The sequence below is a fragment of the Mobula birostris genome, chromosome 3 (assembly GCF_030028105.1).
Source record: "Mobula birostris isolate sMobBir1 chromosome 3, sMobBir1.hap1, whole genome shotgun sequence".
In the NCBI taxonomy this organism is placed as follows: Eukaryota; Metazoa; Chordata; class Chondrichthyes; order Myliobatiformes; family Myliobatidae; genus Mobula; species Mobula birostris.
The window spans coordinates 64,628,444-64,656,020 of record NC_092372.1 but is presented as its reverse complement, the minus strand read 5'-3'; the positions used below and the strand labels follow the sequence as shown (position 1 = coordinate 64,656,020).

General features: G+C 38.8%; 1 protein-coding gene across 2 annotated transcripts in view; it reads right to left on the bottom strand.

The window, feature by feature from the left end:
* Positions 1-4,190: 4,190 nt before the first annotated feature.
* The window catches only part of LOC140194610 (gamma-aminobutyric acid receptor subunit gamma-1-like), a 37,558-nt gene continuing 14,171 nt past the window's right edge, over positions 4,191-27,577 (bottom strand). Inside the window, exons 4-6 of one of the 2 annotated variants that reach the window (XM_072251848.1) lie at positions 25,821-25,973; positions 20,303-20,508; positions 4,191-4,466 (exon numbers count right to left, since the gene is read on the bottom strand). In XM_072251848.1, coding sequence (XP_072107949.1) covers positions 4,191-4,466; positions 20,303-20,508; positions 25,821-25,973 — 635 coding nt within the window. The remainder of the gene's footprint in view (positions 4,467-20,302; positions 20,509-25,820; positions 25,974-27,577) is intronic. The other variant, XM_072251849.1, reaches the window with a different exon arrangement.

Below are 27,577 nucleotides of genomic sequence, written 5' to 3'. Positions count from 1 at the left end.
TTCAATCCCTTCCGACCTATGTTCGTGACACTTCTCACGCTCTTAAACTTTTCGATGATTTTCAGTTCCCTGGCCCCCACCGCTTTATTTTCACCATGGATGTCCAGTCCTTATATACTTCCATCCCCCATCAGGAAGGTCTCAAAGCTCTACGCTTCTTTTTGGATTCCAGACCTAATCAGTTCCCATCTACCACCACTCTGCTCCGTCTAGCGGAATTAGTCCTTACTCTTAATAATGACTCCTTTGGCTCCTCCCACTTCCTCCAAACTAAAGGTGTAGCTATGGGCACCCGTATGGGTCCTAGCTATGCCTGCCTTTTTGTTGGGTTTGTGGAACAATCTATGTTCCATGCCTATTCTGGTATCTGTCCCCCACCTTTCCTTCGCTACATCGACGACTGCATTGGCGCTGCTTCCTGCACGCATGCAGAACTCGTTGACTTTATTAACTTTGCCTCCAACTTTCACCCTGCCCCCAAGTTTACCTGGTCCATTTCTGACACCTCCCTCCCCTTTCTAGATCTTTCTGTCTCTGTCTCTGGAGACAGCTTATCCACTGATGTCTACTATAAGCCTACTGACTCTCACAGCTATCTGGACTATTCCTCTTCTCACCATGTCTCTTGCAAAAACGCCATCCCCTTCTCGCAATTCCTCCGTCTCCGCCGCATCTGCTCGCAGGATGAGGCTTTTCATTCTAGGACGAGGGAGATATCTTCCTTTTTTAAAGAAAGGGTCTTCCCTTCTTCCACTATCAACTCTGCTCTTAAACGCATCTCCCCCATTTCACGTACATCTGCTCTCACTCCATCCTCCCGCCACCCCACTAGGAATAGGCTTCCCCTGGTCCTCACCTACCACCCCACCAGCCTCCGGGTCCAACACATTATTCTCCGTAACTTCCGCCACCTCCAACGGGATCCCACCACTAAGCACATCTTTCCCTTCCCCCCTCTCTCTGCATTCCGCAGGGATCGCTCCCTACACAACTCCTTTGTCCATTCGACCCCCCATCCCTCCCCACTGATCTCCCTCCTGGCACTTATCCGTGTAAGCGGAACAAGTGCTACACATGCCCTTACACTTCCTCCCTTACCACCATTCAGGGCCCCAAACAGTCCTTCCAGGTGAGGCAACACTTCACCTGTGCGTCGACTGGGGTGATATACTGCGTCCAGTGCTCCCGATGTGGCCTTTTATATATTGGTGAGACCCGACGCAGACTGGGAGACCGCTTTGCTGAACATCTACGCTCTGTCCACCAGAGAAAGCAGGATCTCCCAGTGGCCACACATTTTAATTCCACATCCCATTCCCATTCTGACACGTCTATCCACGACCTCCTCTACTGTAAAGATGAAGCCACACTCAGGTTGGAGGAACAACACCGCCTGGGTAGCCTCCAACCTGATGGCATGAACATCGACTTCTCTAACTTCCGCTAAGGCCCCACCTCCCCCTCGTACCCCATCTGTTACTTATTTTTATGCACACATTCTTTCTCTCACTCTCCTTTTTCTCCCTCTGTCCCTCTGAATATACCTCTTGCCCATCCTCTGGGTCCCCCCCCCTCTTGTCTTTCTTCCCGGACCTCCTGTCCCATGATCCTCTCGTATCCCTTTTGCCTATCACCTGTCCAGCTCTTGGCTCTATCCCTCCCCCTCCTGTCTTCTCCTATCATTTTGGATCTCCCCCTCCCCCTCCAACTTTCAAATCCCTTACTCACTCTTCCTTCAGTTAGTCCTGACGAAGGGTCTCGGCCTGAAACGTCGACTGTACCTCTTCCTAGAGATGCTGCTTGGCCTGCTGCATTCACCAGCAACTTTGATGAATGCAGGAAGACATCTTATTTTAACCAAATGAACTACAACTCTAAACCTAAGCTGACATGAATAAAACAGTAAGAAATCAATCAATATCCTCTTCTTGAAGCTTCCTCTTTGCAAATTACACCACATCCGCTGAGCAACTCAGCAGCTGCATACCAGGTACCTGTAAAAAAAAGCCTGAAGCAATCACGACATTATGGGTAAGGGTATGTATTGTAAATCAATCACCACAACTTCGAAATAGTATTTATCAAGTATTTAGGTAAATGTTCCCATTTCAGCTTCAACAGAGAGAATTTCTTAATCAGTCATTTTGCTGGAAGAATAGAATGATGATCTGTGCCATGAGTAACTGCTTAACTTTAAATAAGTTAAAAGAAGAGCTAAGTCTGTCTTTCTAGTTCTATGATTGGGGTTTAAGTTCTGCTCCCTTTGCTTATTTTAGCGAAGAACTTGTATTAGGTCAAGCTATTGTGCATATAGTTAAAATATATTTGGCTTTATGATAAATTTAGCAATGGGTAAATCAGGAGCACTGTGAATACATGTGAACTGGCAACACTCTTTAATCAGATACCATTTTTGCTTCATTCTCTCTAAAATAACTCATACCATTTTCTGATGTTATGAATGCTCAAGCAAAGATGAAAGCTGGAAGAAACTAAAAAGCTGGTGATAAAACTTGTATAGTAAAATATAACATTTGTTGTAGAAAATTCTAATGACATTTATCCTATTGTCAAAGCTCAGCATGTACTGCATGTTGGTTGAAATATCCATATTAATGATTATGAAAAATCGGTAACTTAATTTTTGGATCTTATATTGAGTTTAAATAGTAAATGGGTCTATACTGTATAAATGTAATATTATTTAATCTGGGTGTTTTGGTTAACAGTGAAATAATTTGCTTTAATCCACACTGTGTATATTTTATATGAAAAGAAAACATGTCTTAATTTATTATTGCTTACTTCCTTTAGTTTGATAACCAAAAATGAACAACACCAGAGATCTTATTAGATATAAAAAGCCAATATCTACTTTGTACTGTGCCTCTAGATATTGTTGTTTAATTGAGGTTATGAAGATGTTTAATTTTCTGTAGTTGTTTTTATTTCATTCCAAAATTAAATTGTTACTTTCATCTGCAGCTTGGCCTTTTTGGTTACCAACCACAGAATGGGATAGAGCATGGGTGGATAACATGGTGAGCAGTATTTCCTGTGCACTTTATAAATGGAACTTTCCAAAGCTGCTAAACTGAAGGAAATGATTATGTTATAAGACCTAACATCTTCATTAGTGATCTATAATACAGTTTGCATTGATAGAAAGTTGAAACAGCTTTATATTGATGCAAAGTGCCTATGCTAATTGAATTGTGAATTCACTCTAATGAAAGACTGGCAGCGTGTCTCTGGGCTAAGAAAAAATAGGTGCTTGTCGGATATATGTTCGTTTAAGAATCATAGCACCTTAAAATGGCTGCTGCCTTTGTATCATAACTTGCTGACCAAGATCACATTGATGTTAAGTGCACTTAGTCTTTATGAAATACAAACATGATCAGAAAATCATGATAACATCACATTATTAATGACCTAAGTTAACTTATGTTGAATTCTATATTTCTTATGTGATAGTTTATCTGAAATCACATAGATTATTCAGAACTTTTGATTCTGCAGGTACTGAGCAAGATTACTAATATGACAATACATCATCAGTAAAAACATCCCAGCACAGTACAGAAAAAATGTCTCGGTTTAATAGAACAGCTGCTTTTATAGTTTTGATCAAAAACACCACAACCTTTGATAAACTACAATAAATAAAATGAGCAGAAAATTGGCTTGAAAGCGGATAACATTTTGTGATACAGCTTAGATTAGATTTAATTCCATTTCGTATTCAAAACTTAATGTTCATTTAAGAATGATTGATTGGATTTTCTGTGGATTTGTCCTTGGTAACTGATTGTGTTGATTTGTCCAAGATGCAATGTGGGTCACCTATCAATCAGCTGTCTGCCATATGACAAAAATGCATGTGTTAAAATGAATATAAATGTTTGTATTTTATCAAATGTACATTTTGAAAAATATCAATATTTGAAAATGTGCATGATTTATGTATATGGCACAAGAATTCAAAGTAAGTTGCATACTTAGCAGCATGTCAACTAATTCAAACATAATAATGATAAAAATTGATTTTTTTCACATTATTTTTCTTCTTAGGAAAGTGTGAAATAGTATTTCATTTTTATGACTTCAACACAATTAAACAATATATAGGCTAAAATTCTACCACTGCCGATTTATTCATCCTCTGCTTATGCTACTGAATGTTATTTTTACAGGTAAAGATACGCAATCCAATAAACCAGATTGAACAGACCAAATGCTGTTGGGAAGAATATTCTAGAGTAAGAATCAATTTTGGTAATACGGATATGTATTCGGCCCTGCCTCCATGCTCCTGTACGGCATTCCTCGAAGCAGCAGAAGAAACTGCTACAGTCTTTGCCATCCAAGCACTCATAGCCGTAGTCATCATGTTCTTGTAGATGTGCAATGTTGTTCACCTGAATTAATGTTGATCCTGGGCGAACATTAATGGCAGGTGATTTCTGCAAATATATCAAAAATAATGTATTAATTGATCTTGTTTTATTTTTGCAAGATTTTGAATTCTATAGTGGTTAATATACTGTAGCAGTGACTAAATTCATACTTGGAAGAGGACCTGTATGTATTTAAATTGCAGGCCATCTGGCATCAGTCCCAATCTTTTATTCATAGATAAACCCCTACTAAATGATGGGATGACCTTTACAACAATGCATTGCAAATATGAATGACAAATTTGTGGAAAAAAATTGATTTATTTATATTGGTTGCAGTAATTTGTCAAAGTCATTAGGGACTTACATTTCTAAGAGTATGAACAACTTAGATTACATTAATATTTTGTCACACTTGAAATTTCTTTTTAAACTTTGTCATCTAATCATGGTGGTAAAATGTTTAAACCGCTATCATTTTTTTACTTCATCTGCCAGTCCTTGCTGCTCTGATGTTTAATATTGGCAATTTAAACCACAGGCAACTTTTTTTACCAGTCTACTCTGTTAATCTTTATTAAAAGACCACTGGGAGATGAAGACATACGAACAAGAGAAAATCTGCAGATGCTGGAAATCCAAGCAACACAAGCAAAATACTGGAGGAACTCACCAGGATGTATGAAAAAGAGTACAGTCAATGTTATGGTTGAGACTGGAGAAGAAAGTTTGAGGAGCCAGCGTCAGAAGGTGAGAGGAGGAGAGGAAGAAACACAAGGTGACAGGTGAAACCAGGAGGGGAAGGGTGAAATAAAGGGTTGGGAAGTTGCTTGTGAAAGAGATACTCAGCTGGAGAAGGGTCAATCTAATAGGAGAGAACAGAGGGCCATGGAAGAGGGACACAAGGGGAGGAGCACCAGATGGAGGAGATGGGCAGGCAACAAGATAAGGTGAGAGAGGGAAAAGGGGATTGAGGTTAGAGAAGGAGGCGAACGGGGTGGGGGGCATTACCAGAAGTTCGAGAGATCAACGTTCATGCAATTAGGTTGGAGGCTATGCAGATGGAATATAAGGTGATGCTCCTCCGAACTGAGTGTGGCCTCATTATGACATTAGAGGAAGCCACAGATGGATATTGTTGGAATGGGAATGGGGATTGGAATTGAAATGGGTTGCCACTGGAAGATCCCAGTTTTTCTGGAGAATGGAGCATATGTGCTCAGTGAAGCAGTCTCCCAAAATATGTCGGGTCTCACCGATAAACAAGAGGCCACACCAGGAGCACCGGATACAATGGATGCCGCAACAGACTCACAGGTGAAGTGTCGCCTCACCTGGAAGGACTGCTTGGGGCCCTGAATGGTAGTGAGGGAGGAGGTATAGGGGCAGGTGTGGCACTTGTTCCGTTTTCAAGAATAAGTGCCAGGATGGAGATCAGTGGGGAGGGCTGAATGGACAAGGGAGTCGCAAAGGGAGCGATCCCTGTGGAAAGCAGAAAGTGGGGGAGAGGGAAAGGTGTACTTGGTGATGGTGTCCCATTGGAGGTGGTGGAAGTTACAGAGAATTATGTGTTGGACGCGGAGGCTGGTGGGGTGGTAGGTGATGAAGATATATGAACTCTTTGCTACAGTTAATGGTGGTAAAGCACTTAAGCATATCATTAATATTGTTTTTTAATGTTTCACTGATACTGAAGTTATCAATTGTAAAGTTCTCAGAACAGCTTCATATAATTATGTTTCCCCTGTGTAATCATCGGAACATCTATTTAATATATTGCAAGTTCTTATGGCTGCTAGCATTTGGCCTAGCAATGATGATCTCAGCATCTAGCACAACACAAGCTACAATCTTTCAACTACAAGGGGAATTTTCTGCTTAATGATTGGGGAAGAATGGAAGATTCTCCACAAGAGTTCAAGCATGAAGCAGTGAGTGCTCCCAAAGCAACAAACAAGGTGCTGAATGAACCCAACAGGTCAAGCAGCATCTGAAGAGGGAAGTGGACAGTAAATGTTTCAGGTCAGGATCTTCATCAGGATTGAAAGATATTAAGAGTGATAGTGAGTATAAAAAAGTGTAGCAAAAGCTGGCAGCCTATAGGTGGATCTAGGTGAGGAGTGGCGATAAGGCAGATGGAGAAGGGAAAAGGAGAAATAGGGATAAAGGCTGGGACGTGATAAGTGGAGGGAACAAATGGTTGCAGATGATAGAATTATGATAGGACAGGAAGGTGGAACATCAAATAAGGAAGTGGGCTGAGTAGATGGGAACTTTGTGGGGAGGATAACTATGATAAGGAGTCATGCTCCCAAGGGGTCATTCCCAGACTACAAGGGGAATGCTTTTTTGCAAAGAGGTCATAAAGTTATAGCTAGCTACTCATGATAGGAGGTTATTAGGCAGGTAAGGGGTAATATTAAATATCTGCCATTTGGGAAGTCTGTGATGACGATAAATTTCCTTGCCTGTTCTGTATAAATGAAAATAAGAAACGGCAACAGGAATAGGTCAATAGGCTCTTGAGCCTATTTGATAATATTATAAACAAGAGAAAATCTGCAGATGCTGGAAATCCAAGCAACACACACACAAAATGCTGGAGGAACTCAGCAGGCCAGGCAGCATCTATGGAAAAAAGTACAGTTGAAGTTCCAGGCCAAGACACTTCATCAAGACTGGAGAAAAAATAATGAGGAGTTAGAGTAGGAAGGTGAGGGAGGGGAGGACGAATATCATGGCTGACCCAGCCCTACCCTCTACGACACCTCCCTGCTTTTTCGCCATGACTGCCTCCACAACTCGCTAAGGAAGACAATTTTAGTGATTTTAAAACTTCGGAGAAAATAAATTTCTCCTTGTCTCTGTCTTAAATTGGTGTGCCCACCAGAAAAAAAATTTCCTTCGCAACATCAACATTACTAGTCCCTTTCATAACATTACATCTCATTCTTCTATATGCCAATGAATATGGTCCAATCTCAATTGACACTTCAGGAAAATAGTATAAGAATGTTTCCAGTGTTTCTTCCAACAGAGAAATAGCCTTCTTCAGATGTGGAGAACAACACTATCCACAATACATCAGGTGCTATTTTACAAGTTATCGCTGAAGTCATCAAAATATCTCCACACCCCAGCAATGAAAAATCTATTTTTCTTCCTAATTATTCCCTGTACCTGCATGCAAACGTATTGTATTGCATATGCTACAACCTTTAGGCTCCTTTGTAAAAGAATATTTTGTAATCTCACTCCATTTCAGTAATATTTTACTTTTTCATTCTTCCTTCCAAAGTAGATAAACTCATATGTTCCACATTCCATCTGCCAACCTCTTGCCCAGTCACATACCTATCCATATCTGTTTGCAGGCCTTTTATGTTCTCCTCACAACTTGCAGACTCGCGTAGCTTTGTGTCATCAGCATATTTGGCCTCTATAGGTTACAATCCTTCAACCAAGTCATTAATATAAAGTAACAAATTGTTGAAACACTGGCATTATTCCAGGTAGCACTCCTATAGTTCTTCACTGCCAATTCAAAAATTACCCATAAAGCATAATAGGGAAAGTTCTCAGGCTTATTTTAAGAGATGTGATAACAGAGCACTTAAAAAATATTAATGGATTCAGACTATCAAAGAAGAACAGAGAAGGAAGTGGGGATGTCCTTTACAAAGCACAGTTTCGATGGTGGGGATGGGAGGGAACACATAATTAAAATCTGGTTGTATTGCAGATGAATAACGGAAGTTTTCAGATCAGTGAAATGAAAAATCATGCCAGACATAAATGTGGGTTTTGGACCATCTTGGCCATCATTTGGGAGAATTTCTAAGTTGTTCTTTTTGGCAGTAACTGCATCAATGGTCCTGTTTGGAGTTGGAACATAGACTGGTGCCAGGCTCCTCCTGGAGCTACTCGGAAATGTTTCTGAACATTTTGCCCTTCACTTTTCTCCCAATCTCTCAGGAGAAATATTTGTCCTGTCATCAGTAACTCGCACAGGAATCTGGCTTCAAACACAACTCTGCTTGCAGAGTATCAGCATTGTTCATATCACAATGTGTTGTATTACATAACATGCCATGATTTTTGAAGAGATTTTGAAGGGGAAATATTTGCAAATGTTTCAGTCTGAATTAGGAATTGATGATTAAATTTGATACAGAGTTTACATTTTAACCTATCCAAATATATCTTCAAATGTTCTTTCAGGCATAAAATTAGGAGATAGTCAAATTAATTGTGTACTTTCTGATTTATCATACTGTGCATCTTAAAATGTAGTTGCACAAGGCTGCAGATGCAGAAAAATTGATTGTTGGCATTAAATTTTCTAACATGGTGAATTTCATAAATGTCACAAATCTATGTTGAGAGTGATGGAACAGAGCAAAATGTCTTCGGAATATTTGTTCAAAATCTTTGAATTTTGTTGCAATGTCAACAAAACACAGGAGATCATTAGGACTTGGATCATATAATCCAGATAGGAGCTTAAATGAGGTCATTTGAATTATCTGTAAAGTTAGATTCATGGAGTTGCATTCATAAGGTGATACTGCACAGAAGTGTCCTGTCAGCTCTCTAAATAACAATCAGCAGTCCATCTATACAAATGGCATTTTGTATTTTGGGATGATTTTTGCATTTTGGGATGATGAGGGAAACTTATTATCAAAGTATGTATAGGTCACCATATACTACCCCGAGATACATTTTTTATGCAGGGAATCGCAGTAAAGCAAAGAAAAACAGTAGAGTCAATGAAAAACTACACAAAAATAAAGACTGACAAACAACCAATGTGCAAAACTGTGCAAATACAAAAAAAAACAAAAAATAATAAAAATGAATTGTAAATAAATAATACCCGAAATGTAGGTTAAGAACTAAATTGGACACCTTATTCAAAGATGCTGCAATTCATTGGTACAATGCATTGTTAGATAGCAGACGAGGCAAAGATCTGACAAAGGAATTATGAGAAATGTATGGTGCAAAATAGGACACAGGCTGCAAACAACTGAATGTCTTTGCTTTCACAGAGAAATAAAAAAATGGGAGATTCGCCAGAAGTGTACTGGAATTGGTATGCCTGTAGGTAAAAAAAGGGTCATTGATGAGTGTTTCAGCAGCAAGTAAACTAAAGAATAATGGAGTTGAATTATGCTATAAAGATGAAGATACCGTAGGTAATCTTCCTGATGATGTAGACCAAAGTTCATCTCAGGGTCAAAAGTACACAAAACTTGTCAGGGAAAGGAATATAGTATTGACGGGAACAGAGGTTTCCTGGTGGTGGCTGATGGAGTAACAGCAATCCAACTTTAATTATCTTAATTATCTTTATTTATCTTACTATTTCCAACCTGTCTTGAAACTTCTTTTGTACGTGTGATATTCTTTCATTATGGCTGGAAGAAGTGTCAGAGGTACTAAAAACGATGATTTTCCTGTCTCTTTGGATTCTATTATGGAATTGCTGCAAATTAAAAAACACGAGAAGCCTCTGGGAAGTTTCAACAATTCAGCACTGAATATAAACAAATAGATGGCAAATTGGACTCTATTCAACAAACTCTTAATGAACACGATAAACGTGTTAAAATAATGAGGAAAATTTGTCGGCTCTGGAAACGGAAGTGGATGAATTACAGAAGCTTTGTGAAAAGCAATCAAAGTCCAATGAAAAGTTAAGACGGAAGATTATCGACCTAGAAAATAGAAGTAGAAGGAACAACCTATGGGTTCTGGGTCTCGAAAAATTAATTGAAGGTAACCATCCTACGGAGTTTTTAACAAACTTTTTGCCAGAATTATTTCCGGAGATTTTGACGTCTGTGCCTATGATCGATCGAGTTCACAGATCTCCTGCGTTTAGACCTCCTAATGCTCAGAGACCAAGATCAGTAATAATATGTTTTCAGGAATTTAAACAAAGGAACTCTTAATTCACAGATCTCATCGAAGAGGCATGATTAACTATAATGGTCGCAAGATTAGAATTGTTGAAAATTATTCATCTGAAGTTATGCAGGAATATGTTAAGTTCAAAGAAGTTATGTCCGAGCTTTTTAATATGGGTTTCAAGCCTTCCCTTTGCTACCCAGCCTGACTCAGAATCACACTTAAAAACGGTTCTTTCAAATGGTTCCGCTCCACTGTTGAAGCACAAAAATTTTTAAAATCTGAAGGTTAAATCCGAAGGCTAACAGTTTAGTTTCTCCTTACATGAAGACGCAAGATTAAATGAGAAACTTTTAATTTACAAATCCCGTCGAAGGGGCAAGATTGGTTATAGGGTGGAATATTAAGATTCTCAAAGATTATTTGCTTGAGGTTATGCAGGAATGTGCTAAGTTTAAACAAGCTCTGTTGGAAATTCTTTTACAAGGGTTTTAATCCGTCCCTTGGCTACCCAGCTTGACTGAGAATCTCATTTAAGATGGATCCTTCGAATGGTTTTGTTTGAATGCTGAAGCACAAAAATTTTCTATATTTGAAGGCTAATTGCTTAGTCCGTTTTTCCATGAACATATAAGATTAATGTTTAATGTCTATCCGTATGAATAATTGTATATTTTACTTTTGGTAAACCTTTGTAACTAATTTCATGTTTTTAATACTGTATTTTTGATATACAAGAATTGAATCTCTTGTTTGGGTATTGTTTAGCCTAGGTTGGAATATAAATAACCTTGAAACTAATTGGAGCGATCACCAGGTTTTTTGGGGGGGTTGTCCGTAGTTCATAGATGCCAATTTTCTATTGGTCGGTTTTATTTGTTTGGGAGGTGGGCGGGGTTATGTTTTTCTTTCCCAGAAGCTGTTCTCGAATTTTTAGCCAACTTGTTGCTTGGTTACCATTTTTCAAGGCTTATGGCTTGGTTTTTAATTTACATTTTAACCCTTCCTTTAAACAATATTCAAAATGGACCAAACTATTAATTTACTCAGTTTTAACGTGTAAGAGTTAAATTACCCAGTTAAACATGACAAGATTTTTACTTATATTAAGAAATTTAAGGTCCCTATTATTTTTAAACAAGAAACTCACATACGCAAATGTGATAATCTACCTTTTTTAGCCGTTGGAATGGACATTGTTTTCACTCTTCTTTTCAAGCCAAATTTAGAGTTTCAATTTTTATAGATAATATACTTTCCTTTGTCCAACATCAAGTACTGTCTGATACAAATGGACATTTTGTTATAGTTTCAGGTAAACTAGATAATAATAAACTAGATAACTAGATAATTTGCCAATGTGTATGCCCCAAATATAGATGACCCAGGATTCTTTGAACGCTTTTTTTTCATTTTTACCAGATCTGAATCTTTATTCTTTGGTGATGGGAGGAGATTTTAACTGTTGGCTAGACCCAATTTTAGACCGATCATCTTCTAAACCAGCGTCCCTCAATAAATCAGCTTTGTTTACTCAATCCTTTTTATTGAAGTGCGGTTTAGTTGATGTTTGGCATTTTTTATATCCTTTAGATAGGGAATATTTGTTTTTTTTCCCATGTTCATCGTACGTATTCCAGGATTGATTTTTTTTTATCGATAGTCAAATGATCTCATCAGTTCATTCCTGTGAATATAAAGAGATTGCTGTTTCAGACCATGCTCCTATATTTTTATCTTTAAAACTCCCTGTTCTTCTTCAAACCAACAGATTTTGGCATTTTAATACAACTTCGTTATCTGATAAGGAATTTTTAATATTTCTAGAGAAGCATATTATTTTGTTTTTTGATGAGAATAAAAAGGAAGAAACTCCTACTCTTATTGTATGGGATACTTTCAAGGCCTATATTAGAGGACAAATTATTTCTTATACTGCGAGTGTTAAGAATAAAGCTAATAAAGAAAGAATTGAATTAGCCAATCAATTAAAACAATTAGATCAAAAATATGCTACAGCTCCAGATCCTGTTTTATACAAAAGACGTATTGAAGTTAAAACTAAATATGATCTTCTGTTAACATATCCAATTGAAACTAAACTTCTTAAAGATAAAACTCAATTTTACATTCACGGAGATAAATCAGGTGAAGCATGGGCCAACCAATTAAAAACTTCTGTAGTTAAACGACAAATTAAAGAAATTTGCAAAACTAATGGTGATAGGACGACTGATTACTCTGAAATTAATGATACTTTTAGAGAATTCTATTCTAAACTTTATAGTTCTGATTCCCCTAAAGATAATACTGTAATGAATAATTTTCTAGATCAATTAAATATCCCTACACTTTCTGCAGATAACTGCAAACAGATGGAGCAACCCATTTCTTAAGAGGAAATTGCCAAGGCTATACATTCATTACACTTGGGGAAGGCTTCGGGTCCAGTTGGGTTTTCTGGAGAATTTTTTAAGGCTTTTTCTTCATTAATTATACCGCGATTACACTTAGTCTTTTTGGATTCTTTCAAATTGGGTAGTTTGCCTCAATATTTTTATGAAGCTTCTATTTTGCTTATCCTATAATAGAACAAGGCTCCAACTGAATGCTCTTCATATAGGCCAATTTCATTACTTAATGTAGATAGTAAAATTCTTTCTAAAGTTCTGGCTCGTAGGATTGAAAATATTTTACCTTCTATTATTTCTGATGATCAGACTGGATTTATTAAAAACTGACATTCCCATTTTAATATATGTTGTGTATTAAATGTTACTTACTCTCCTTCTCAGGAGATGTCAGAACGTGTGATATCCTTAGATGCAGAGAAGGCCTTCGATCATGTTGAATGGAATTATTTATTTAAAACCTTAGAAAAATTTAATTTTGGACCAGATTTTATTCAATGGATTAAATTATTTATTTCCTTCTGCCCAGGTTCTTACTAATTTTCAAAATTGCAAACAATTTAAACTTCACCGCGGAACTAGACAAGGCTGTCCGTTGAGCCCTTTGCATTTTGGTTTAGCTTTAGAACCCCTTGCCATTGCTTTTTGAGAATCTAATGATTTCTCTGGTACTTTAAGGAGAGGCATCACCAACAAAATCTTGCTTTACGCTGATGATATATTGCTTTTTATCCCTAATGTTGAGACCTCGTTACCTTGTGTACTTTCTTTACTCTCCCGTTTTAGCCAGTTTTCAGGATATAAATTGAACCCACATAAGAGTGAATTATTTCCTTTAAATAATTTGGTATCAGTTAATACTAATCTCCCTTTTAAAATTGTAAGAAATCAATTTACTTATTTGGGTGTAACAATCACTAAGAGTTACAAACACCTGTTTAAAGAAAACTTTCTTGCTTTATTGAGCCATGTAAAAAAAGATATTATTAAATTAGTCACCTCTTTCAATATAATTGATTAGATGAATTAATTCTATTAAAATGAATATTCTACTTAAATTTATATATCTTTTTCAGGCTTTACCCCTTTTTATTCCTAAATCCTTTTTTGACTCTCTTGAATCTACTTTATCCTCCTATATATGGAAAAATAAACATCCTCATTTAAATAAAGTTCATCTTCAAAAACCTAAAAAGTCTGGAGGTTTAGCCTTACCTAATTTTAGACTTTATTACTAGGCAGTTAATATACGATATCTTACGTTTTGGCTATATTATATTGATTGTGTAGACTGTCCAGTATGGTTTTCTTTAGAAGCTAATTCTGTTAATAAATTTTCTATTATTTCTCTTCTTGGACCCTCACTTCCTTTATTTGTAAGTAAACTAACTGATAATTTAATAGTTAAACATACTCTGAGAATCTGGATACTATTTAGAAAACATTATGGTTTATTGAGATTTTCCGTTTCTAGTCCCATCTATTCTAATTGTTTTAAACCCTCCATGACTGATTTAGTTTTTAAAGAATGGTACAGGTTGGGTATTAAATTTTCTTGGGATCTGTTTGTTGGAGGAAATCTTTTTTTCATTTGAGCAATTGTCAGCTAAATATAGCCTACCCAAAACTCACTATTTTAGATATCTACAAATCAGAGACTTTCTAAGATCTCAATTATGCACATTTCCTATAAGCTCAGATAAAAACTTACTAGAAGTAATTTTTAATTTGACACCTTTTTGTAATGGTTCAATATCTAATATTTATGGTATGTTACTGGAGACGAGGAATGTTCCATTAGACAAAATTAAGAATCTCTGGGAACAAGATTTACAGACATCAGTATCTGAGGAAACTCGGAATGAAATTTTTAAGCGGGTTAATACGTCATCGCTATGTGCTCACCATTCCTTCATACAATTTAAGGTGGTACATAGAGTCCATATGACTAAAGATAAACTATCTCATTTTTATTCAGATATATCTCTCCACTATGACAGATGCAATAATGGAGAAGCTTCATTAAGAGAACCTGATCATTAAATTTGCTGATGATACCACAGTGGTGGGGCTCATCAGCAAAAATGGTGAAACAATGTACAGGGAGGAGGTCAAACACCTAGAGAGCTGGTGCAGTGATAACAACTTGATGCTTAATGTCACCAAAACCAAGGAGATGATCTTCGATTTCAGACGGTCTCAACCTGAGCATACACCCCTCAGCATCAGCGGCTTCACAGTGGAGAGAGTGGAAAACATCAAGTTCTTTGGGGTGCAGATCTCGGACAATCTCACCTGGTCCAGGAACACCACTGGGATTGTGAAACGAGCCCAGCAGAGATTGCACTTTCTGAGGAAGCTTAAACAAGCATCGCTCCCCACTAACACCTTAACTACATTCTACAGAGGCATGGTTGAGAGTATGTTGACCTTTTGCATCACAACCTGGTACTCCAGCTGCAGTGCTGTTGACAAAAAAGCCTTGCATAGGGTGGTTAGGGGAGCAGAGAAGGTTATTGGGGTCTCCCTACCTTCTGTCCAAGACCTCTTTCAGAGTCGATGCCTCCAGAAGACACAGTACATAATTAAAGACCTCTTACACCCTCTCCATGAACTGTTTGTTCTTCTGCCATTAGGCAAACGTTACAGGAGCATCAAAACTAAAACCACAAGGCTACTAAACAGCTTCCTCCCACAGGCAGTCAGACTGCTAAATAGCTGCTCTACCTGACCCTGCTTTGGACACTTTTAACTTGCACTGGACACTTATAACTTGATTTTAACTGACGTGTGGCTGTTGTGTTTTACTATTTATTGTTATGTTTATTATTTAGTCTTGCGTTTGTTACGTTATGATTGCACTGCTCTTGGGAAATGCTGTCTCATTCTGCCCTGCAGAGCTGATGTACGGTTAGAATGACAATAAAGTTTTTTGAATCTTGAATCTTGCATCTCTACTATGGATCAAGCACATCTGGATTGGAAAATTTATAAAAAGGCGGGAGGAGAAGATGGCGACGCGCCTGTGCGTGCGCAGCCCACCGGTGAAAACTGATATCGTATCTGTTAAATAGGGGCCGTGGACAATTCTGATTTGATGGAGAATGGACGTGAAAGCACAAAGGAACATCTGGAGAAATTTCTGAAACGCCCGTTCGTTGCTGTCGTTACTGCATGGTCGGGAATCTTTCGGAGGGTAGGCCTCAAAATCCCCGGCCCTGCCTGATTTTGGCGACCGAGAAGGAGGTTGAATCGTTCGACAGAGATAGCGCTCAGTACTCGCTGGCGGAGAGCTGATCAGAGCTCGAAGTTTTCGGATGACTCAGAGTTGGATTGTGGTCGGCATGGCAGGGAGAGTTTTTCTTCCTTCTCCCATCTGCGTGAGATGTGGGACATTTGAGAGACTTTGAACTTTACTGTGCTCATGGACTTCTTCATCAAGTTATGGTATTGTGCACTGTTGTAACTATATGTTATAATTATGTGGTTTTGTCAGTTTTTCAGTCTTGCTCTGTCCTGTGTTTTGTGATATCATACCGGAGGAAATATTGTATCATTTCTTAATGCATGCATTACTAAATGACAATAAAAGAGGACTACGTGTCTTCATAATACAAAAAATCTAAAGGTATAGTATGATTTTGTAATTTATTTTCGGATAGTAGTTTTATGTCCTTTGAACAATTATCTAATAAATATAATCTGCCTAGATATCACTTTTTTAGATATTTGCAAGTTAGAAATTTTTAAAATACTGTTTCTCCTAACTTTCCGAATTTATATTCAATGCATATTTAGGAAAAAAGTGTAGACTTACATCCTTTTCAGAAAGGTGTTATAGCAATTATTTATAATACAGTTATGAAAACTTGTCCTGATGTAATCTAATAAAATTAAGACTGATTGGGAAAGAGAATTTAAGATTATTTACTGATTGAAAAATGGGAAAAAATTCTTCAATTGGTTAATTCATCCTCTATATGTGCTAAACATGCATTGATACAGTTTAAAGTAGTGCATAGGGCTCATACGTCTAAAGGTAAATTATCTTGTTATTATTCTTATATAAATCCTATATGTGATAGATGTCACTCTGAGATAGCTTCTTTAATTCATATGTTTTGGTCATGTCCTTTGTTGAAAAAATATTGGAAAGATATTTTTGATATTATCTCAACTGTTTTGAATATTGATTTACAACCTCATCCAATTACTGCCATTTTTGAGTTACCAATGATAGAATCAAGTCATTTAACTTCTTCAGGTCGTCGGATAATTGCATTTCTTACATTAATGGCTAGAAGATCCATTTTGCTGAATTGGAAAGAGATTAATCCTCCTAACACATTTCATTGGATCTCTCAAACTATGCTGCGTTTAAATTTGGAAAAAAAAATAGAAGTATTGTTTATGATCCCTCTATTAAATTCGAAAAGACTTGGAGGCCATTCATTCAACATTTTCATATGATGTAATTTGACCTTTTCCAAACTTATTCTATTTCTTTGTAATATTTGTTGAGAGGAACAGAGTCGTCGACACTAATGGTTCCTTTTTTTATGATGTTACATAACAGCCCATGTCTTTTTTTTTAGTTTAGTTGATTTACACTGTTTAGGTTAGTTTTTTTTTGAAGGGGGGTTATATTTTTACTTTTTTTTCTTTTTCATAATTTTTTGAGAGATATTTTTCATTGTTCTATATCGTTCATCTGTACCCTGTATGATTGGGAGTTTTAACATTTAAGTGTCAACTGGGCTGAAATTTAACTATGTCAATTACAACAATGTAGTCCCAATAACTTTGTATCAATACTATGTTATGTTTATTATTATGAAACTATTAAAAAGATTGAAAAAGAAAGAAAAGATTTAGAGAAGATTCATTGTTCAATTTCTGAATCTCATCAAGACTTTCAAACATTGTGGGGACCCTTTCTGAATTATTTTCAAAACTTTCAAAACCCTCAATTCATTGTTTAAATTTAGATGTTGGCTATTACTAATTTTTATTATACGAGAAGGTATTTTACTTTTTTTTCTCCTTAATAAATAGCTTCGGTCTTGGTAGGGGTTAGATTCTTCTTTTGTAATAAATTAGTATATTTCAATATACACATCAAAGTTGCTGGTGAACGCAGCAGGCCAGGCAGCATCTGTAGGAAGAGGTGCAGTCGACGTTTCAGGCCGAGACCCTTCGTCAGGACTAACTGAAGGAAGAGTGAGTAAGGGATTTGAAAGTTGGAGGGGGAGGGGGAGATCCAAAATGATAGGAGAAGACAGGAGGGGGAGGGATAGAGCCAAGAGCTGGACAGGTGATAGGCAAAAGGGGATACGAGAGGATCATGGGACAGGAGGTCTGGGAAGAAAGACAGGGGGGGGACCCAGAGGATGGGCAAGGGGTATATTCAGAGGGACAGAGGGAGAAAAAGGGGAGTGAGAGAAAGAATGTGTGCATAAAAATAAGTAACAGATGGGGTACGAGGGGGAGGTGGGGCTTTAGCAGAAGTTAGAGAAGTCGATGTTCATACCATCAGGTTGGAGGCTACCCAGACGGAATATAAGGTGTTGTTCCTCCAACCTGAGTGTGGCTTCATCTTTACAGTAGAGAAGGCCATGGATAGACATGTCAGAATGGGAACAGGATGTGGAATTAAAATGTGTGGCCACTGGGAGATCCTGCTTTCTCTGGTGGATAGAGCGTAGATGTTCAGCAAAGCGGTCTCCCAGTCTGCGTTGGGTCTCGCCAATATATAAAAGGCCACATCGGGAGCACCAGACGCAGTATATCACCCCAGTCGACTCACCGGTGAAGTGTTGCCTCACCTGGAAGGACTGTTTGGGGCCCTGAATGGTGGTAAGGGCATGTGTAGCACTTGTTCCGCTTACACGGATAAGTGCCAGGAGGGAGATCAGTGGGGAGGGATGGGGGGATATATTTCAATATAACTTTGACTAACCTACATGAATACGGAGTAATGAGATTGTTATTATGAATAGATATAATGTAATTGGTAGTTGTTTTTTCCGACCTTTATATATACTTTCTTGTACTTTGTATTCTCTTCTATGTAGGAACTAATAAAAATATTGAAAGTGACTAGAACAGAGATTGCAGCAAAGATTGACGACATTAGGACCATACGGACTCCATTAATGCTTCATTAGAACTGTCAAATAAATGACATGATTTGGGCACCATGGTTCAGAGATCAATCCCAGCATTCTCTGTAAGGAATCTCTGTACGTCCTCCCCATGGAATGCATGGGTTTTCTCTGGGTTCTCTGGTTTCCTCCCACAGTTCGAAGACATACTGGATAGGTTAATTGGTCATAATAAATTGTCCCATGATTAGGTCAGGGTTATATTGGGGTTGTCAGGGGTTGCTGGGGCAATGCTGCTCGAATGGCTGCAAGGGTCTATTCCATGATGTATCTCCAAAATAAAATGATTGAATCATTTTAATCTGCTCTCTTTTCACCACGTCTCTACTAAGTTAGGGTTCCATGCAGGTTGCAGGGACTTGAAGAAAGTAAGGCTGAATAACTTGCAGCCATCAGTTTTGGAGGTTAATGTACACAACCTTGAATTTTTGGAATGCCCTCGTGTCCTCACAATTGAACATTGCCATTGCTGGAAGAAATGGACAGAGGTGACGTACCCCAAGGTCCTAGTGGTTATAAAATTTGTAGAATTCAAGAAAGCAACACAAATGTTAATAGTAATAAGAAAAAATATTCACAACATGCAGGCTTTGGAATGAAACTGCAATAAAAGGGCCTACACTTTCACAAGCATCTTCCAACCTCAATATTTAATAGACAGTGTAATAGTAAATAATTGATTGTAATTCTCATCACTGCAACATTTTAGTTTTGAATCATTTGTAATCGAGACCAGCAATCACTGTGATCACTGCCTCTTGACCAGCGTTCATTTTTGTATAGGTTTTGGAGCTGCTTTGGGGAAGGTGGAAGACGGATGACCCAGTCACACATTAGATGCCTTGTATTAATTTGTGAGCTGCATTTCATAGCACAATTTTTCACAAATATTTGACCAATTTCACAATATATCTCAGGAGATGCGATCTCTAATTTCTATTTAAGGCTTATTTGAGTTACAGCAGGAAATCCACATCTTGAAACTCGGAGTTTTTCTGATTGATGACCCTGCTATTACTAATATCCATTGTGCTTACTAGCAGAAGAATCAATGACTTTCCTGAGCAGGCACAAGAAGAAGAATGGGTTGCTTGAGAAATGAATATCATCCATGACTAGAGAGAGAATTATTTTACTTTAATTTCCCTCTTGGCTGGAGATATGACTGAGGGAACAAAATGGATATTTCAAACTGATCCAAAGGAAGAGTCAGCTCCTTGTTTGAACATTGAGGCTTGAAACCCCACTTAAATGATCGGCAAAAGGATATTGCAAAAACATGTCATGCGGTAATACATTATTGGCTCTGAAGTGCACTTCCACATGACAGTACTTTATAACATATCACAATTTGATATTGGATTGAAACTCCATAGCAACACATATTTTTCTCTGTGAAAAGAGAACTTACTGCTGGTTTGGATTGTGGCTTCTTCTTTTTCGTGTTTTTTCTATTGCTGCCAAAATAATGTAGGGTCCCATACTCCATGAGGGCGGCGAAAACGAACAGGAAACAAACAGACACAAAGAGATCCATAGCAGTCACATAGGACACCTTTGGCAATGACTTTCTGGAAATCGTACTGAGTGTTGTCATAGTTAGAACTGTAGTAATACCTGCAAAACGTGAAAAGTATTATTAATTCTATGGAGTACAGAAAGCTTTTGCATTCATTTTACAAAACAAGCTGGTTCTAAATCAGAAAACAAAATCCATTCAAATATTTTCAGTGTTCCCTGTTAGTTATCTCAAATCCTTCTGCTGCAAATTACCTGCCAACAAATAACAGTTAACATTGGGGAACACAAGAATGTGAACCCGAGCTGCTATTATCCACAATTGCAATGGCCAGCAGCTGGATATGGAACTGAGGGCATCTGAGCTGGACACAGTCAACATTCCCTGCCACACTCAAACAAAATATTAACCTAAAAGAAAACGCACTTGGGTGTGACAAAATTCATTCAGCAAGGCAATGAATTAAGGCATCTTGAGAGTCCTGCATTACTACAATAACTACAAACTATTTCACCATAAACACTTGGGTATATCATGACATCATGCAATGTGCTATATAAATGAAAGAGAATTGCTTTTAAGAGGGCTAAAACTGAAATCTGCAATCATCCCAAAGAATATTTGTGATTACCTGACCAGAGGTAATAGAGGCTCCACCATTTCAGCTTCCTAATCTTAAAGCGTTAAACTGTTTATCACAAGTTACAGTTCTTCCTGTTTCCAAAGAAAGCATCAAAATTGTGTCCTGGAGAGCAAAATAATGATAAGTAGGGATTCCCTTGCCACTCCAAATTTTTGGGTTAATTTTTTTATGGAACTGTAGTGAATTGGAACTGAAGGATTTTTCTCACCATCTTCCTATTTTACTTCTAACATTTCTGTTTTCTGCGTTTCTGCATTGAACACTGTATATAGTGGACATGTCATAAAATGAAATCTAGACCAATATATCACATATTTAAGACTATAAAATTCAGGCAGAAATAGTTATGCATGGCAGTAGACTAATCTCTTCAATGGCTGACTGACAGTACCAATCCATAGGCTCTGACAGAAAGTAGAGGAAACACATTAAAGAAAAATAAAACACGTTTGTTTTGCTAGTTTGTATGTAGTTTGCTCTAAAAGCCAGAGCATCCCCATTAAGTTCAACCCATGCGTCTTTACTTGAAATCTATTATCTTTCTAATGTCTATCATTCATTTGTGATTCTCTTGCTACCTAGTCTATTTAGGGCAATTTGAAGCAACCAATCTATCTGCCCATCTCAGATGTGGGAGAAAAACTGAACATATAAAGAAAACCTACACAGCCAGAGAGAACATTCAAACTCCACACAGACACTACAAATGAATAGTATCAGTGCAGATTGTTAGAGTTTATTGGCAGCAGTATTGTGATTGGTTTCCATATCTGTTCCAACGTTACTGCACCAACAATCCCTCTACACAAGTAGAGCTTGAAGTAATGGTGCCTTCACCCAGGTTGAGGAGAAAGCTTTAAAAATCAGCACTTCATAGCCGTTTTCTCAGAGCTTGAACAGCAGCTAATCAGAGTTCAGGATTCATTAGCAAGGTCAAGTAAAAATAATGCAGGAGCAAGCAGTGCGACTATTGTTGGAGTGGGGCAGTGTTAGAGTGAGGAGACTTTTGGCTTTGGCTCAACGGGCTTGGCGATAACAGGTTTGGGCGATGTCCGTATCTGGTAAGCCTTTTCTTGCTCATTCTTCATCTGTAAGTCTATAGCTACTTCAGTGAGAGTGGTTCCAGGGGCTGTGTTTCGTCCTTTGCATGAGATGAGAGAATGCTGGGAGGGTCTCCAGCTTCCCGGATAACTACACCTACACCAAATGCACTGAGCTGCAGCTCCTCAGAGAGCAACCGGATCGCTGGCTCTGAGTCCAGCACAGACTCAGAAGGAAAGGGGACACAAGAGGAATGCAGTGGTGGTAGGAGATTAGAGGAGTAAATAGGAGAGTCTGTGGACACAATAGAGAAACGCAGATGGTATGTTGCCTCCCAGGTGCCAGGGTCAAGGATATATCGGATCGTACCCACAACATTCTGAAGGGGAAAGGTGAGCTGCCAGATGTCTTGGTACATACTAACCTTAATGAAATCCTGCACAAGGATTCCAAGGTCCCTTTGTGCCTCAGTTTTTTTTATATTTTATCTTCATTTAGAAAATGTTCTACCCTTTCATTTCTTCTAACAAAGTGTATGACCAAACACTTCTCAACACTGTATTCCATCTGCCACTTCTTTGCCATTCTCCTAATCAGTCTAAGTCCTTTTGTCGTCTCTCTACTTCCTCAAAACCCCCTGTTCCTCCACCTATCTTCATATCATTTGTAAACTTTGCAACAAAGCCATGAATTCTGTCATCCAAGTCATTGGCATATAACATAAAAAGAATCAGTCTCAACACAGACTCCTGTAGAACACCACTAGTCACCAGCAGCCACCAGAAAAGTCCCGTTTATTCCTACTCTTTGCATCCTGCCAATCAGCCACTGTTTTATCCATCCTCGAATCTTTCCTGCAAATTCATGGACTCATAGCTTGTTAAGCAGCCTCATGTGTGGCCCCTGCTAAAAGGCCTCCTGAAAATCCAGGTACATATCATCAGCCAATTCTCCTTTATCTATCCTGCTTCTTATTTCTTTAAATAATTACAACAGATTTTTTAAATTTATTTGTTTATTTACGGGATGTGGGCATCACCAGCTAAGCCAGCATTTATTCCGCATTCCTAGTTGCCCTTGAGAAGTTGGTGATGAGCTGCCGTCTTGAACCGCTGCAGTCCCTGATGTGTAGGTGCACCCACAGTGCTGTTAGGGGGAAATTCCATGATTTTTACCCAATAACAATGAAGGAACAGCGATATGTTTCCAAGTCAAGATGGGGAGTGACTTGGAGGGGCATTTCCAAGTGCTGGTGTTCCCAGGTATCTGCTGTTCTCGTCCTTCTGGATGGTGTTGGTCATGGGTCTGAACGGTATGCCTTAGGAACTTTGGTGTGTTGATGCAGTGCAGCTTGCAGATAGTACACACTGCTGCAACTGTTCGTCGATGGCGGAGGCACTGGATGCTTGCAAAAGGGGTACCAATCAAGTGGTTTGCCTTGTACAAGCTTCTTGAGTATTGATGGATCTGAACTCATCCAGGCGCGTGGCAAGTATTCCATTACACTCCTGAGCTTGTAGAAGGTGGACAGGTTTTGGGGAGTCAGGAGGTGAGCTATACACCGCAGGATTCCTAGCCGTTGACCTGTTCCGGTAGCCATGGTGTTCATATGGCTAGACTAGTTCAGTTTCCTGTCAATGGTAACCCCCAGAATGTTGATAGTAGGGGATTCAGTGATGGTGGTGCCACTGAATGTCAAGGGACAATGGTTAGAGCCCCTCTTGTTAGATATGGTTATTGCCTGGCACTTGCTTGACTCGAATGCTACTTGTCACTTGTCAACCCAAACCTAAATATTGTCCAGGTCCTGCTGCATTTGGGTGTGAACTGCTTCACTATCTGAGGAGTCATGAATGGTGCAGAGCTTTGTGCAGTCAACTGTGAACATCCCCACTTCTGACCTTATGACGGAAGGAAGATCATTGATGAAGCAGCTGAAGATGGTTGGTCTAGGACAGTTCCCTCAGGAACTCCTGCAGTGATGTCATGAGGATGAGATGATTGACCTCCAACCACCGCAACCATCCTCTTTTGTGTCAGGTCTGATTCCCACCAGCGGAGGATTTTCCCCCTAATTCCCATTGACTCCATTTTAGCTAGGGCATCTTGATGCCATTCTTGGTCAAATGCTGCCTTGATGTCGAGGGTTAACACTTTCACCTCATCTCTGGTACTTAGCTCTTTGGTCCATGTTTGGACCAAGGAGGTGATGAGGTCAGGATTTGAGTGGCCTTGGTGGAACCTAAATCTAAGCAGGTTATTGCTGAGTAGGTGCTGTATGATAGCACTGTTGATGACCCCTTCCATTACTTTGCTAATGATTGAGAGTAGGCTGATAGGGCGGTGATTGGCTGGGTTGGACTTGTCCTGTTTCTTGTGTACAGGACATACCTGGGCAATTTTCCGCATTGCTGGGTTGATGCCAGTGTTATAGCTGTACAGTACTGGAACAGCTTGGCTAGTGTGGTGGCAAGTTTTGGAGCACAAGTCTTTGGGACTATTGCCAGGATTTTGCCTGAGCCCAAAGCCTTCACAGTCTCCAGTGCTTTCAGCCATTTCTTGATATCATGTGGAGTGAATCGGATCGACTGCATACTGACATCTGGGATGATGGGACTTCTGGAGGAGGCCGAGGTGGATCATCTATTCGGCACTTCTGACTGAAGGTTGTTGCAAATGCCTCAGCCTTATGTTTGAACAGGCATGCTGGGCTCCTCTATCATTGAGGATGGGGATATTTGTGGAGCCTCATCCTCCAGTGAGCTGTTTGATTGTCCACCATCATTAACGGCTGGACGTGGCGGGAGTACAGAGCTTAGATCTGACCTGTTGGTTGTGGGACCACTCAGCTCTCTCTATTACTTGTTGCTTATGGTGTTTGACATGCAAGTAGTCCTGTATCGTGGCTTCACCAGGGTGACACTTCATATTGAGGTATGCCTGGCGTTGTTCTCGGCATGCCCTCCTGCACTCTTTATTGAACCAGGGTTGATCCCCTGGCCTGATGGTAATGTTAAAGTGGGGGATGAGCTGTGCCATGAGGCTATTGATTGTAGTTGAGTACATTCTGCTGCTACTGATGGCCCACAGCGCCTCATAGATGCCCAGTCTTGGGCTGCTAGATCTATTCAAAGTCTATCCCATTGAAAATGGTGGTAGTGTCACACAACGCGGTGGAGAGTTTCTTCAATGTGGAGATGGAATTTAGTCTCCACAAATACTGTGTGGTGGTCACTTCTACCAATACTGTCACGGACAGATGCTTCCGCGGCAGGCAGGTTGGTGAGAATGAGGTCAAGTGTGTGTTTTCCCTCTTGTTGGTTCCCTCACCGCCCGCTGTAGTCCCAGTCTAGTAGCTATGTCCAGCTCGGTCTGTGGTGGTATTACCGAGCCAGTCTTGTTGCTTGAGTAATCTGTACGACAGTTCTCCCAACTTTGGCACAAGTCTCCAGATGTTAGTGAGGAGGACTTTGAGGGTTGACAGGGCTGGTTATGCCGTTGTCATTTCCAATTCCTAGGTGATGTCAGGTTGTCTGTCTGGGTTCATTCCTTATTGTTTTCTTTTTAACGGTTGGATACAACTGAATGGCTGAATTTTGCCCAAAACTATTTGAAAAATATCTTGTGGTCAGTGTTAATAAAAGCATAAATGCAAATCAGCTCCTTTAAAAATAGTTCAACACTTTAACACTAAAAATCAGAAATCTATTCGAAGCCAGTTCGTACCTAATGATGTTCTTGCTGGCACAGCCTCTTTATTGATCCAAAATGAAACCCATGACAAGACAACTGTAAGTGAGCAAGGTATGTAGGTCTGAATAGTGAAGTAGCCCATTCTTCTACTTAGATCAAAGAATATTGTCATGATGACATAGTCTCCTGTAAAGTAAAAAATTAAATCACATTTTAGTTAATTAAAATAACACCATTTTTAATATGAGTCAATAAAAACGAATTGTTTTTCCAATATCTACTTGACCATCTTCTCATTAAAATTGATCACAGTTTTCTCAACCACATGATAAGCTGCATTCGCTGCTTTTCAGAATATAGCAATGTCAAGGGATCATCTGCATAAACCGGCTGATGAACGGACTGTATTTTTTTTAAAGACCTATTTAGAGCACAGACGTCCTAACATAGCCTTAAAATGAAATCATCCTCAATAAGCAGTGACCCAGATTTTGCAATCAGTGATGATGGGGTTGCATTTGACGGTGATCCAAAAACAGTTACTCACAAAGATTTAGCAGGCTCAGGAGCACTGAGTTGACTTTGATTGTAGCAACTTTCATTGGGTATTGGCAATTTCCTGCAACCATCATTCAACTGAAGAATTCACAAAGCAGTGAAACAAAAGGTTGGGGATTCAACTTGCATGTAAATAATTTAACAGCATAGTAATATGTGATTAGCAGAACACCTAAACTACCATAAATAAATTTTAAAGTATTTGTTTATGGCTGTGAGGGAAGAAGGCATTGCAGAGTCACTAATGTCTGTTTATGTGTGTGTGTGGAGTGTGCATTTTCTTCTGGTGACCATGTGGGTTTTCTCCCGATGCTCCAGTTTCCTCCCCTTTCCAAGCTGGATGATAAATGCATGACCATAAATCATCACAAGACTGGTACAGTATAGATACAGTTGATAGTACTGTAGAGAGAATAGGTTACAGGGAAAATTAGTGGGGTAATGAAGTGCAAGAACTCAATGGGCTGAAATATCCTCCCTTGAGGTCATAAAGAAACATGGAAGAAACAAATAGTGAATGAAACTCCATACTCATGAAATCAGTTCAGTGCACGAGAAAGGTTCAATAGCAGTTATAAATGAAGTTAACAGTTAAAATGGAATTAGTTGCGACAAAAACTAATGTCATATTGTGCAGTCTCAGCACAAGTTCTGTGTTCATTGCAACTGCAAGGGTAGCATAGCCAAATCTGTGGAAGAGCAGTATGAATGGTTACAACTTGCGGTTTCCACTTGTAACTGCATAATTGTTGATAGCTAGCATTCCTGTCAATTTTACCCAATAACGGTGAACATTGGTCTTTTTGAGACAAATGTAAGTGCAAACTCTGGGCCATTTCATATTGGAATCTCATGAGTTTTAATGAGTGCAACAATATTCGGACCTACTAGTGCATTTTTGCCATTATACCGGCAAATCCAAACATTAGGCCAATGTTCTTTTACATGGATATTCCAGATTGTGTTTAAGAGCATCCTCAATATTAAATATATAAAACAGTTTCCTGAAGATGAGTTATATTCAAATATTTTTCAATGCAACTTTTATATTTATCTGTTTCCGATCCCGATAGGCACTTTAAACAACATATCTGTCAATTAGTCAGTCTTTAAACAAGCTTAACAACCTGGTTTTCTGATCTTTACTGATTTCCTTCTTTTAATTAGTAAAGTTGCAAATATAACACTAAGGTAAATTCTATAAACTGACTACTATTTTACTGCCTTTGTTA